The 14,981-nt window shown below is 46.2% G+C and overlaps 1 protein-coding gene across 1 annotated transcript in view; it reads left to right on the top strand.

The window, feature by feature from the left end:
- The first annotated feature begins 1,951 nt into the window (after positions 1-1,951).
- DUSP10 (dual specificity phosphatase 10) overlaps positions 1,952-14,981 on the top strand; it is a 29,653-nt gene continuing 16,623 nt past the window's right edge. Inside the window, exons 1-2 of the mRNA XM_064509730.1 lie at positions 1,952-2,130; positions 3,717-4,562. Coding sequence (XP_064365800.1) covers positions 3,761-4,562 — 802 coding nt within the window. The 5' untranslated portion in view covers positions 1,952-2,130; positions 3,717-3,760. The remainder of the gene's footprint in view (positions 2,131-3,716; positions 4,563-14,981) is intronic.

The following is a 14,981-nucleotide window of genomic DNA, read 5'->3' as shown; positions in this document are numbered from 1 at the left end:
AATGAAGCTCTTCCATGATTCACCTGCTCAAAATCTTTGCTCAGGATGCACGTGTTTACTTTCAGCAGATGCAAGGAGCAGAGATTTCTAGAGGTCAAACAGTTGCACGTTTGAACATCTTACAGTTCTTTTCTCTCCAGTGTGCAGGAGAACTGTTGCCCTACTGTGGTAAAGCAAAACTGGAAACCATTAAGTATGAGTTTCTACTGAATGAATCACTGTCTTACGAGGAACATTAAGGGAAAGAAGCTGATTGTTTAAAGAACAGCTGTGAAGAGAACAAGTGGACCTGTTTTTTAACTTTTAGCTATTCATAAAAAAAAAAAAAATCAGTACTTCTGAAATCTTGCTACCTGTTTTCATGAGCTTTTTTTACTCCAAATTGCTGAAAGCTGGTTTTACTGCATTTTACACTATTTCTGGATTATCTGTAATCCAACTGTAAATAAGATTGGTAGTCACAGCTTGAAAATCCCAGTTGAAAAATGAATTTTGCAGATTCACCCCAGAACCAAAACCCACTATTGTGGGTTCAATGTTATCACATTAACAAAATCGTATCTGCTTTAAATCCACCCTTCTCCCCTGCTCCAGATTGAAGAATTTGCATTCCTGGTTGTAAGCAAGATGCTCCTGGTGCTCTCGCAGTCAGAGAGGATGTGGCGGGATGCATCATTCTGTCAGCCTGCCAGATCGCCTGGGTGGCAACAAGACTTTCATTTTCTCTGCTGTGATGGATAGATACATGATGAGATATTGTTGCTGAACCAGGAAATACTAAAATGGATTTTGCACAGTGGGGAAGGAAAGAATGCAAGAATCTCATGCTGCTGCCAGAGAGTGCTCTAGTGTTTGATTAGTAGATCCATACCGCTTGAAAATCAGTTTTCACCTTTTGCCTGGTAGTGTACCTGTAACAAGGGTGAGAGCTCATTATTTCTCTTGTGTCAAAGTTCTGATGGGAAGGACAAAAGGGACTTACGCTTGTCTTAGTAACTGGTTTCTAAAAGCTTGTCCTCAAGCCTATATCACTTTCCTTTTTACCCTAGGAAAGTTTAGTCTAATCCAAACGTACATGATCTTTGCCCAAGGATCAGACTGGCAGTATGCCAGAAGCTGGATGATCCGAATTTGCATAACATGGAGCAACTATATTCATCTTTAATATAAAGGTCAGGCGTGCAGAGACTTACAGGGCTGGCATAGTCTGAACCGCATGCAAAGGACCCTTTTTTTGCACCCTCAGTGATTTATAGCTTCCATTCAGGGAACTCGTTGCTTTTCTACTGGAAGCATCTTGCGCAGGCTTATTTTTGTTAGACAGGACTATCTGGAAATACATCTAAGAAGCAGCCTCCTGGATTCAACGCCACGGTACATCATGAAGCCGCTTGCTGCGGCCGTTGGGAAGGAGTGATCACCGACAGCGTCGCCTGGTCCTTAAAGCAGTGTGGCCAGTCCCCCCAGCGCCCATTCGCCCTGGGTGCCGCAGGGCCAGCTACCCCTAGGCCACTGCGGAGGCGCTCGGTGGCCTCCTAGGCCCCTTTCCGTGGGTCTTGTAAACGGGGCTATCTGGGAACGGGGCTACGGGCACCTACGGCCACTGCCCGCCGGGCCGCGGCTCCCCTGGGGCCAGGCGCAGCCCTGCCCGCACCCCCGCCCGCGGGCTGCGTGGGATCGGCCAACGGGCCGCGCCGCGGGGCACCCTGGGCCGGGCCGGGCCGGGCCGGGCCCCTCGCGGCCGCGGGGGCGGGGCCAGCGCCGCCGGCTGCCTTCCCCCGTCCGCGGGGAGCAGCTGCTGCCCCGGGGCGCGGGCCGGCGCCGCGGCCTCCCGATTGGCTGGGAATGACATCACCCCCCCGCCCGTGGCCCCGCGTGCCGCCCCGCCCCCGCCCCCGCCCCGCCCCGCCGCGCCGCGCCCCCATTGGTCGGCGGTGCCGCCGGCCCCGCCCCGCGCGGAGCCGTACATTTACGCTCGTAGCAAAAGAGAAAGTAACGAGGATGGTGCGGGCGGCGCGCGGCGCGGCCGGGGCGCGGGGCGGGCGGCGGCGGCGGCGGGCGGCGCGCGCGGGCGAGCGGCAGCTGCGGGGGGCCGGGCCGGGCCGGGCCGCGACCCGACCCGTCCCGACGGTGAGTGCGGGGCGCGCGCGGGCGGCTCGCGGCGGCCGCGGCGGCGGGCGGCGGTTCTGCGGGAGCCCCGGGCGGGAGCGGGCGGCTCTGCCCGCGGCGGGTCCTGCGGGCGGGGTGCGACGGCGGCACCTCCGCGCTTGGGAATAAAACTTGAGTTGTCCCCTTTTCTCTCCTTTTTTTATTTTTTCCTTTTTTCCTCCCGCTCTCTAGCAAGAGGAAGTGGGAGATCTGGCTTATTTTTAAGAACTGTGTTAGTTGAAAACGCTCAGCGTTCACTTGTTTTAGTTAAATACTCATTTTTAACAAGCAAAAGGGAGGGAGGAGGCAGGAAAGCCGGGTGCGCTAGAAGAGCCCTCAGGTGAGCTGCTCGGTGGAGGTGGCTCTGCCCGCCCCTGGAGACCATCTGCTGCCGCCCGGGCAGCGCTGTGCGCCTTGCTCTGAAGGTGCCTTCAGGCTCGTTCAGTGAAGACGTTGTGGTTCAGGGCTTGTAGAAGAGGGCTGTGTGCTCCGTGCTGCCCGGGGAGAAGGTCCCCTTAGCCCAAAAAAGGGACATGGGTGCCTTTTAAAAGAGGGCCAGTGCGAAGCTGAAGGGGGAGGTGAACCAGTATTACCGGCTCCTTGACACTTCTTGATGAAGTGTTGTGTTGGTTGAATTGTTGTTAGGATGTGTTTTTGGAGGAGGCCATCAGCTGCCCTGAAGAGTGGGGAAGGGGGGACATTGTCTGGGTCTTCTGGGTTGTTTTGGTCTCCTTTGTTTTTAAGTGGAAGGGAAGGCTGATGCATTGTGTCTTAGCAAATGACAAGCTGAAGTTTGTGAAGTCTGCGACCTTGGGGGAGGAGCAGACCCCTATTTCAAGAGGCCCCGAAACCTCTTGGGGAGGGGGGAACTCTTGCCTCCAAGATTGCTGGAGAACGCTAGCCTTCCCTAACCTTTAGCTGGGGGGGTTTAACTGAAACTGGATTAACATCTGTGATGGGAAGATGCAAGTTCAAGGCATGCACTTGAGATTTTCAAAACCTAATTTGCCTGTTTTCTCTTTTTTTTTTTTTTTTTTGTTTGGTTTGTTTAGCTGTATGTAGTCAAGTTTGCAACTGTCTCTGAGAATTTATTCAGAAGCTAATTTTATTCTGGCTTGCTGGAAAAGTTGTGTATCACTGCTGACACATTCAGCTGCTGTGCATTCCTCCCAGCTGTAGAGTCAGTCCAGTAGTTGTTTCCTTTGCTTACTGCGAGGGAAACAAGAGAACATGCTTCTTTATCATTATCAGTCGCGTGCCTTGCGGCGGTGTTTCAGAATAGCTCAGCACCATCTGCATGTAGACAAATGCCTCCTCCTGGGTGTAGTTGCACAGTCTAAGCTAGTTGTATATTCTGTGTGCCATTTACATTAATGCAAATAGCTGAAGCATTCACTGCAAGATTGGGAAAGGTTTTTTAGCAAACAGCAGTGAGCTAATAATTATTACAATGGGTTATAAGTACTGGCAAACTGATTTGTAATGTCTGTAGACTTGCATGATCCCATGATCTCTTTTCATCATCTTTCTCTTCTCTTCCCTCCCCCCTCCCCCTCTTTTTCTTGCAGGTAGATCTTGAGTTCTTCTTGCTTTGCTAGTGCTCAGCCTCCTCATGCCTCCGTCTCCTTTAGACGACAGGGTAGTAGTGGCACTTTCAAGGCCAGTGAGACCTCAGGATCTCAACCTTTGTTTAGACTCTAGCTATCTTGAATCTGTCTCTTCTGCCAGTGAGAGCCACTCCAGTCTGCTTGGCACCACTGTTGTGTCCCTCAAGACTGCTAATCTCACGTATATGCCCTCATCTAACGGCTCTGCACGCTCCCTGAGTTGTGGATGCAGCAGTGCCAGTTGCTGCACTGTGGCAACATACGACAAGGACACTCAGGCCCAAACTCAAGCGAGCACCAGCAGCGCCCACGCCGGAGCCTCTACCGCCTGCCCTGCCAACCAGATGGTCAACAGCAATGAGAACGCCGGCAGCTTGAGCCCGCTGGGTGGAGTGGGAAGCCCGGTCTCGGGCACAACCAAGCAACTAGCTAGCATAAAAATTATTTACCCCAATGATCTGGCAAAGAAGATGACCAAATGCAGCAAGAGCCACCAACAGAACCAAGGGCCTGTCATCATTGACTGCAGGCCTTTCATGGAGTATAATAAGAGCCACATTCAAGGGGCTGTTCACATTAACTGCTCTGACAAGATCAGCCGGAGAAGGCTCCAGCAGGGCAAGATCACTGTCTTGGACTTGATCTCCTGTCGGGAAGGCAAGGACTCATTCAAGAGGATCTTTTCCAAAGAAATCATAGTTTATGATGAGAATACCAATGAGCCAAGCAGAGTAATGCCTTCCCAGCCGCTCCACATAGTGCTGGAGTCACTCAAGCGAGAAGGCAAGGAACCCCTAGTCCTGAAAGGTAATCCTGCACATTGCCCCCATGTAATCTCATGTTTTGCTTTGCTGTGCATCTGTTCAACCTTAAGCAAGGCTTATGGCAGAACTTTCAATGTGGCTGTTTATTTCTAGGATGGCCTGTGTGCCTGGGGTCACAGGTGGCAAAGCAAACATATTCCATCAACAAATCATGGAGCTGGTAGCTCAGTAGTGAGGGATATTTTTTTCTTTGTCTCCGACTGTTGTCCTTGAGCGGTGAAGGGGGGTGGGAATTGGAAGAGGGAGGAAATGCGCTTCCTAGTGTCTGTTTGTGTAGACAAAGAATTTCCCCAAGTGTTTTCTCTAAGTATTTATAGCCCAAGGGGCAGAGGTCCAGGAGGGTGTACTTCTCTCCCCAAGTCATTTTAGATCATTGGACTGACCTTTACTTAGCAGCCTAGGGCTTGATTATTTTTGTCCACATAAAACTGAACTCATAGGTGTTGGAGATGGGCAATAGCTTGAGAGTAAAAGGGAGGAGGAAAGACAAGAGAAGCCAGCTGGTCTGTGGCATTGCATCATGGACTAGTCCTGCATGAGTTGTGAGGACCAGCCAGTGAAACTGGAACAGTCAAGCCTTACTCTGGTGGAGCAGGTTCAGAGTAATGGATGGAGGGAGATATTTTTATGAAAAAGGGATCCGAAAGGGTTGTATGTATATGTGTGTATGGACACATTTGTTTATATATAGTTTTCCTTTAAAAGCTACTGATTTAATGTGTGCTTTGATCTATCCCTTAATGTTCTAAGGGAAAAGGAGCCCTACGACTTAGGGAAACCTTTTCATAAGCAGCATCCAAGGACACTTCCCTCTTTCATTTTATTCTGTAGCTCCTATTATTAACAGTGCTGCCCTCTAGATTAAATCTCTCCTCCCTGGGGGTTTATGCCATTCAGACACATAGTTGACAGAGATTGGCTATGGTACTGAGAAATGCAGAAGGATCTGTTGTTTAGCTCATTGTGTATATTTAATTCATGTTTTTTTTCCTTTAGAAGTTCTTTCAGTCTGCAAAATATGGCAGCAGACTTCATTGCTCTGATGACTCCTAGAAGAGTCTGTGAATGAAACAGAGAAAATGGGCTAAATCATGGGTCCTGTGAGATCCTTCCTCTCTGAGTTTATCTGACTCTTGTAGAAGCTTGAAACTGTGCTGGGCTCTCTTGTACAAGTAAAGCACAGCAAGTAAACAGTTATGGTGGGTTTGCTTTGGCACTTGCTACTGGTTCCCAGTGTGCTTGTAGTGGATCTTTCAGGTCATGGTGGTGCCCTTAAGCTGTACAAAAGGGAGAAGAGTCTCTTTGGAGTATGGTTACTGCTGAAGTGCAATGCTTCTGGTGGTAAAGGCGTTCTGCTTAAGTCCTTGCAACTGGATATGTGGTTTAGAAGCTGTAGCCTGCGAGTGTTTCTACTCTTCTGAGAGTGGGGTGCTGAAGGTATTTTTCTTGTGTTTCTCTGAAAACACCTACTGAAACTCCTGTGGCTCCAAACTGTGACAGTTTCTAGTATTTGAAGACAAAGGCAGGAGCCAAGTTGGAGCCACGCAGCTGTAACTGGGTAGCACCGAGCTGCTGGGCCTGGGGCCTGTGGTGGGCAGCCCCCATGTGCGCTTGCTCTGTAGGCAGTGTCTTCTCCCACCTCCCAGTGCCAACTGCGGTTCACTGGGCACTCTGCTGGGTTTAACTGAGTGCTTGTGGTATTACTCGGGCAATTTTTTGTTTTAGACAATGGAGAAATGTTAGCATCAGTCTCAAAGACGTGCTGAGTAGAATTCCTCTCCCTGAACCACTTCTGCCAACAGAGTTGAAATTGTCCTAGAAGACAAAGGAAACCAAAATCCTTTGCTTTTTGGGTGTAGTATTGGCCAGGCCAGAGCAGACCTCGCCTGAGGAAGCGTGCAGTGAGGGGAGAAGAGACGAGGTGGAAACGGGAACGCTCTTAACTCCTCTCCCGTCTCTGAAGTGGGGCTTGAATTGGGGTCTAATGGAGTCGAGCATATGATAAAGCAGCATTTAGAGAGGCTCTGCTTAAGTTTCCGAGCCTGGGGAGTGGTGCTAGAAGTGCTTGTTATTTAGTTTCACTTGTCACACAATTTTTTCCATGGTGCTTCAACAGTGCTAGAGCTGATGTGGGGCGTGTGTGTGTGTGCGTACATGTCTGTGGGTTCAGGGATTGCAGTGAAACTGGGGATAGTTTATGAGCCCTCTTTGCTTTTTTATTTTGAGCGATTTTTCTTGCTCGCTTCAGTCCAGTCCTAATTTATTGCCAGCCCATCTGATCCTCTGGTTTATGTTTGTAAACACTGGTTGCTAGCCGTGCCGGCCAAGTTTATGTCCCCCTGATGTGGTGCCACGTTCTCCATGTTTGGTGCTGCCTGTCAGCCCTGCGGCACTGTTGCTGTTTTCGTGGCGTGGTGTCACGTTGTGGGGGGAATTTGATCGGCAAACCTGAGGGCCCGCAGCCGACGGGATTGAGTTACAGCTTTAGCTTACAGTTCTTCAAGGTAGCGACGTGGTCTAGTGTGTATTTAGGTTTAGATGCCTGAATCTTTAAGCAGCATAGAAATTCTGTACTGTTTTCAAAGCCTGGACTGATCTATAGATAAAAAAAAAAAATATATATATATATATATATATATATATGGCGCCTTATCAGGCTCAAGTTACAAAGAAGGGCCCCGATTTATTTTTAATGTGAATAGCAGGCCTGTATAAACTAATGCTCTGACAAGAGAGTATTGGGGGCTTTACGTCTGTGTCATTTTATAGAGGGATTTAAACAGCTCTGTTCCTCTCTTCATATCTCTGCCTCTTTGCTGCTTCCTTTAATATGGACAGTTTGGGTCATAAATGCAAGATTTGCATTTTCATATAAGACCATTAGAAGAAAAAATTTTCCTCACTTCTTTGTCCAGAAAGCACAGCAACATTTAAGGAACAGACTAAAGTCCTGTTTTTACCAAAAAAGAATAAAGGACTTTACTCTTACATTGGCCTTAGAAGCTGTTGTGGCTGAAGCTGCTGTTCAGCCTGCTCATATGTGAGATATGAAAAGTCATGTTTTCTCTTCTCTTTCCCCCCTGCAGCCAGACATCTTCACAGCAGATGCTAGTATTGCTTACATATTGAAACCTGAAGGCCTCCCTTTTTGTGAATATGTTTCTTTGCCTAGCTAGGAAGAAAAAACAGTGATGAGAGCCCAGTGCCTGCTCTGCTTGAGGCCGATGGCAAAACTATTGCTGAATTCAGTGGTGGGAGAGCTTCGTAACGTGGCTCCCGGTGGGTTCACAGCCCTGGGCCTCCTCGGGAGAGGGAAAGCTGGCACAACCACATCAAACCCAACATCAAGGCATGGTGAAATTGTCACATAAGCACTAGTGTGTCTGCCTTACTGGAAGAATTTGCCTTCCCTTAGTGTATAGCTCATAGTGAAAGTGACCTAGAGTCCTGGTTTTTTTTGTGCTTTAATTTGCTAATGGGACCTAAAAATAGGAAGTGGGGAAATTCATTTGCATTCAAATGAAAAGTATTATTTTACTGAGAATGAAATGTTTAGGTTTGGAGTTGAGCATCTCTTTCAAGTTAAATCTACAAGTGACCTGAAAATGAAAAATTGAAACATCTGTGCCAAAACATTTCAGCAGCTTGTAAAACAAGAAAAGTTGTCTTTGTCTTCCTAGACAGTGTCTAGTAGTATTGTCTTACTCTTACCCTTCCTCCTCTGCCTTTGAGCCCCAGCAGCAGAAGCCTTAAAGCTTCTCTATTTGATGACTGCAGAGAAAAATTGAGTTCGATAGCAACACTGCAAAACTCAAGTCTGCTAAAAATTCTATTACATTGTGCCCAAGGTAAACCAATCACTGGAGTGGGGCAAGAAGAGGGGCAGGGGAGGAACCCGCCAGTGGCAATCACAACTAGTTGCGATCTCTATTTTTTTTCTTGGTTTAAGGAGCTCATTTATGCTCTGGCGCTGTGTTTTCTCGTTGCTCATCTAACAGGAAAACAAATGAAGTGACTAGCTCTCCTTATAGTGAGGAGTATAAAACCTGCCAGCAAACCACTCTGTGCTTGCTGCCATGGTCTAAAAATAACTTCAGATCTCTTACCTCACTGAAGTAGCATATCAGCAAAGTTAAAACAACTGCAGAGGAACCAAGGGACTTGTAAAAGAAGTAAGTACCCATGTTACATTGTCCCATGTTAACACAGAGTATTATGATTGACTGCCTTTGGAATAGCTGACGTGGCCATATTCTGTTGCAAATACTTGTGTAATTCCACAATGACAGTGTTGTTTTAAACTCTAATTGAATTACACTGCATAGGTGTAACTGAGAGCAGAACTCGATGCAATAGTCGATGGAACCAGCTGATCAGCAAAACCTGTCTGGCACTTGTTTCCACCAGAGATCTCAAAGGACACTGAATAATTATTAAGTCATGCTAGTAATAGGGAAATGTGTGTTTAAGCATTAAGTAATGCATGTTTAAAATACAGCATGTTTAAACCGAAGTGTGTTCTGCCTATGCTATGAGAGAAATTTGGCCCCATCAGTCAGGAAGAACTGCTACTGGCTTTGTTAGGGCTGAGATTTCACCTCTGTTTTTTAGAGTCTGATTGCTGGAGCTTAAAATCATAACTTTCTCCACTGGAATAGACGGTCTTACTGGCCTTAACATTTGAAAACTAGCTGTGTATGTGTACCCATCTGTACATGCATAGATAAAACTTGGATAGATAAAGCAATAATGGTAGATAAAACAATAATGCTGTCAAAACCATAAACTTTTCTGTAGTTCAGAACAATGCTTCTGCACTGATTTGCTTCTTTGTACCTCTAAACTATGGCTACCCAACAGTAATGGGAAGTGTAGCATTTCCGCCCAGATGATGGCATCTTAGAGTTTGATATGCAGGCATGCACCAGTGCCCATCATGTTTTGACTGTCCTTGGCGGGGGGGAAAAAGCAAAGGCACTGCCTTGGAAAGAGGGGAAAAGGAAGGAAAAAAAATGTGTGTGGGTTTTGTTTTCCTCCTTTATCTGTCCAGTTTCTCATACCCTTGGAAATCAAACTAAGAATTAAGAAGCAAATAGCTTCATTAGGCCAATACCTCTAATGTTAGTGAAGAAAAAATCTGGCTTCAGCTCTGTTAAACTCTGGGGGTATCCCGTGCAATGTTCCTGGCCGACAAAAGTTGGGTTACGAATAGCTGAATGACTGATGTTCTGTCCTTCCTCTTACCTTGCTGAAGATGTGACAGTCTATCTACTAGCGAAATCCCTAGAAATGTTTTTTGTTTTCTTGTTTTTGTGTTTTAGTATTATTTGTAAGGTGAGTGTAACCTGTTTGAGAGGTACAGGTAAAAATGTAGCTGTATTTGAGATTTGAATGGTGTCTGGATGTTATCAAATAGATAGACTTGTTTTTAGGGCATACACATGCTTCCCCCCGCCCCCATCATCTAAAGCAGTGGTTGGATGGTTTTTATTATGCTTAGGAACACAAAGTTCTTGATAAGATTACTGTGGCTTTATGAGGCACTTGAAATGCAGCATCAACCACTTGTCTATAGGCTGTGACTCTTTCTTTACTCTATGAAAAGCCATGTAACAATTAGTTTTATTTATGCAAGAAACTGAAGAAATGCCATAAATAGCAGCATGCACACAGTCTTAATTCTGCTGTATCTTGTGTGTTTGCCAACCAACCATGAGAAATATTTCTCAAATATTCAACAGGGCCTGCAGGGCTACAGAAGACATCATGCTTTGTTAAATAGATCATGATTAAACTATAACGATGATCTAATGCTTTGTCCCTTTGTGCAAAAGATTGTTTGGCACCTTGGCCTTGTGGGGAGTCCTCTGGTGGACCTGAGGAGCACTGGCTCCAGAAATCACAAGGTTGACCTGGTTATTGTGAGCCCTTGTTTGCATGGAGCTTTTTCACAAGATACTTACTGCATCTGTCTTCAGTGTTTTTTTTAAATGTCTCTGTACTGTAAAAGTTAAACTTTTTTTAAAAATGAAATCGGAGGTTCTCATTAGCACAAGGGTGCTTGGTGAGTTAGGGCTTAAAGAAAAATGCCAGCTATCATGGCTTTCACTCTTCCATTCCTCCCTTAAAAATTATGAGAGCTGGCAAAGATCCTATTGAGTGATCGCTGGATAAAGATTCCTTTCAGAGCATCTCATTTGTTTGCATCAGCTTCATCTGGCAGGTGTTCAATAGTTGTCTTTCTACCTCTGAGCTGTGGTTTTGATCCAATGAACATGTTCATAGTAGTTGTAGTGGTAAAGCTCTCGTGTACCAGTGCCGCAGGATTAGGCCAGGCTAGAAAATTAGCTAATGGTACTGGCTGTGCCTCTTGGTGCATCCTGTCTGGAGGCAGAACAGGAAGCTGTCACAAAAAGTACACACGAAGGGGCACTGCTCCTATTTTTAAAATGTTGCAGTGGGGTTACTTCTGTGTCTGGAAGGTCCTGGGGTGCTTGTGCTCTGCTTGGTGCTTTGTGGCTGGATTGACGCTTCTTGCCCCAGTAGCTTCAGTAGCAAAGCTGTGGGGATTTTTAATGCCTTGTGACTTTTTAGTACAGGAAATGCTTTGCTTAAATTAATAGTTACGATTAAGCCAACCTTGTGCTTGAAATCATCTCAGCCCATTAGAGATGGTTTCGGTGCATCCTCCCCCTGCTCTGGAAAGCTGTCGATTCCCAGGTAGCACATGTCCCTTTAGACGTTCTGGACCTGGAGAGCATCTTTTTGGGGCTTGAAGTAGAGGGGTGGATGGGAGAAGTAACTCCCTCTCCTGTATTGTGAAGGAGAGGGGTGATCTGGCTAAAGGGATAACTGTGTGTAGAAAATGGGGCACTCTGGCCAAGACCTTGCAAACAATAGACTTACTGTGAGGCCTTGGACAAGTCATTTTAATCTGTCTGGGTCTTCTTTTTCTCTCACCCCTGCTCCCCCACACCTGTTGTAACACTGAGCTAATCTCTCTTATGGTCAGTATTAAATGTAATTGATCCAGAATCATTTACAGTCACAGTAGCGCCCTGGAACAACACATTTACCTCTTGCCAAAAGTGGGAAAGCAACTTGCAGGTACCCCCTTCCCCCCCTCCCCTAATAGTGCATCTTTGTTAAAGTAATAACTGTAGGTTCTGATTTGCGTTTAGGATTTTTTTGTTCTTTGAAATAGTTTTAATGTCTTTCCCTCTGCTTTGGGGAGCAGGTTATATTCTTTCTAAAGGAAAGCTGCACTCATAGTAGAAAGGCCAAATCTGGACAGTGCACAACTTTATGATCTCTTGCCACTTTTTTTTTAAATGGTGCTCCAAAGAAAATGTCAAAACTCCCAAGGATGTGTGTGCAAGAGAGACCCAAGCCAGTAAGCCCCCGGAAGTAATTGGGACCTTGTAGCTCTACTAGCTGGGATCTAGGTGCCACCTAGTCACATTTGCCCGAAAGTAATAAGCCTTCGATTCCTGCTGCGTGGAGCAATGCAAGGCTAGTCCAGCTAGGCTACACCCAGAGCTCTGCTGGCTTGTGTCTGGCCAGCTCATGTCTTTGCCGTGGCCTGTCCCCACTGGAGGGGTCCGAGGTAAGTGCTGTCAGGGTGATTCTAAATCTGTCAGCATTTGCTGCCAAGGGGACACAAATGCTCTTCAGTAGTTTGGGGGGGGGGGGGTGGGACCTCACTGCTCCCACAGGCATTAGATACTGCTTTGCAGTAATGCATCATTCTGTTTCCAAGATAATGGCTTTGAAGGAGGAAATTAAGGGGGGGGGGGGGGAGAGTGATGTGAACATGTTGGTTCTGACTCTTTTAACTATGCTCTGGCTTAAAAAAAAAAAAAATCTCCAGGATGTCTGAGTTAATTCCCAATTGATTCACTGCAACAGTGAAGAACTGTTTCTAATTAAAGGTTATAAGAAGAAAAAATGTCACTTGTCATCTGCACATGCACATGAATTAACATATATATTTTACAGTAACTTTACATATTTTACAGTAACTTTAAGAGATTTGGAAACAGAAGAGAACTTGCAAGCTTCTGTCGCATTAGTCAATTTAACTGTCTGTTTATTGTGCTGAAGCATGATATTAAACCTTGTATAGGCAACTGGCCAATAATGTTATAAAACAAAAGCTATTGTTAAAGCAGTTGATGTGTATTGTGTTGATGATGGACTCTTTGATTCCTCTTGGCTGTGGTCTCTTCTAAGAGGATGGGTGTTCTAGCCACCCACTCAACTGAAACTAAGAATAAGCCTTTTGCTGCTTTTTGGAATTTGCTAGCATATTTTAAGTATGAAAACACTTAATGTGCTCTTTTAATCTGAGGTTAAATCCTACATATATAGATGAGCATATATGAATTTTGCACATTGATAAAATGAGCTGCAAGTTAGTCCTTTGTGGATGAATATTAGGCAGTATTATCTCTATCAAGGGATAACATGGTGCTTAGGCTCTTGGGAAGTGTTATTTTCCTGTGGAGACAAGGAGATCCAGTTTGTGTTCAAGGATCTGGCTAAAGAGATCCTTTTTGCATGGAAGGAATTCCTTGGTTGCTATTTAATTCCAGATTCAGTGAATATACATCTCTCTAGCTTCCTTATTGCCAGCATATATGCAGTTTTTCCTTGATTCTGGAGTATGAGATGTAAGCTGGGTCAATTTTTTTCCTGTGCCTTGCATCTTTTTTTTTTTTTTTTAGGGTCTTTCCTTGCCTCTTTGGCCATTAGGATCATCTTCCCTTCTTTTTCATACTTCCCCTATGAAGAGGAGGTGCACCATGGGAGGTGAGGATGCACACAGGAGATGTCAGAAGAAGTTGGTTTAGAGCCATGGTCTCTCTGAGCTTCTGGGTGACAAACATGGCAAAATGCACCTTTGTGTGTGCAGCTGTTGCAGTTGTGCCAGCTGCAGGCATGTGTGTGATTCAGGCAGCTCGACTGCTTGGCTCAAGGCTTGCTACTTGTTCTATCTAAGAATGCCTGGAAAAAGTCCGAGGTGGGAAACTTGCAGCTCTGGGTATGCTGCTGTGCTGTGGCTTCAAGCATCTCGCCTGTGGCCTTGTTTGGGCTGGCTTTGGGGCAGGCGGTAAAGGTGAGCGGTGGCCCTGGCGGAGTGACACCACCGTGGAGTCACATGGCGGGGTCACTGCTGGCCAGCGTGATGCTGTGACCTGATTGCTGGGTGGCAGCAGGGCCCTCCAGGTAGGGAGCTGCAGGTAGGTAGGCTGCCTCTCCTCCAGATGAGGAGGCCTGCCATGGTGGTACAGACAAACTACGGTCAGCCAGCTTGAAAACAGGCTTATCTTTTATTAGATTCCCATCAGATAGCATGCAGGCTGTGCTGCTGCCTGAAAACTCTCTCCAGCAGCTCAGTCCCACTTCTGTGGTCAGGTCTCCTGCCTGTGCAGGGGTTGCTTCTGCATGAGGTGAGGCTGAAATGGGAGTCAGGAGCTTGTTTCCACAGAAGAGAAATCAGCACCTCCTGAACTGCCTCCTCTACAGTAGCTCTACAGTAAAAACATATGCCTTCTTTGACTTGGGTTTCCTCCATTGAGTTGTCCTTGTGTGCATGCACTATGAAGTGAGCGCAGTATTTCTCCTGAAGGCTGGGATGAAGGAGTGATTTGCTGGGTGCTCAGCTGCTGAAGCATTGCTATGAGGTGGGAAAGGTACGTGAGATGCACTGTGGTGGTCCTCAGCCTGCATCCGTCAACAACTCTGAAGTATATATGATTCAAGTGGCAGTGATGGCTGGCCCTGACTTTTACACGATAGGGTGGGGGATGGCTTGTGCTTGGCTAGTACCAGTAGTTTGTTGCTTTTATTTTTGACCATAAAAAGTGGTATTAGATTATACCAAGATGGTGTCCTTTACTTTTGGGTTTTTTTCCACATGCTTTGAGATATTTTGCTGGAAAGTGATAAGTGAGAGCCAGGTATTATTACCTTCTGGCCAAAAGGATAGAAACTCTTCATTTTAAGCGAGGGTTTAGACCCAGTAGGTATGAATGGAATTCACACTAATGCTGGTGTGGTATAGCAGCACCCTGTTTCCTTTTCATGTCAATGCTATATGTTGCTGGTGTTTCTGATGCAGAGCAGCAGCAGTTTGAACTGGAAAAGAGCCTTCATTCTCAGAAGAAATAAATTGGATTGCTCTGTCATTAGAATGAAACTGTCTTGAAGTTGTCCTTGGAAGGGTAGATTGAATAAATAAATGGTTGGACCATGAAAATGTCAGTGTTCTCTAAAACTTGGAATTAAACAATGTCTAATCCTACACATTCAGGACTGCAGATTTCTGAAATGGTCCCTGGACCTCTCTTCAAATGTGCTGAGCCAGTGCCCTCTGCACTGCCTTCATGCTCTCACATGA

This window comes from Dromaius novaehollandiae, chromosome 3, assembly GCF_036370855.1.
Source record: "Dromaius novaehollandiae isolate bDroNov1 chromosome 3, bDroNov1.hap1, whole genome shotgun sequence".
Taxonomy (NCBI): Eukaryota; Metazoa; Chordata; class Aves; order Casuariiformes; family Dromaiidae; genus Dromaius; species Dromaius novaehollandiae.
Note: the sequence above shows the minus strand (reverse complement) of the source record. Positions and strands in the feature narration are given on the sequence as shown.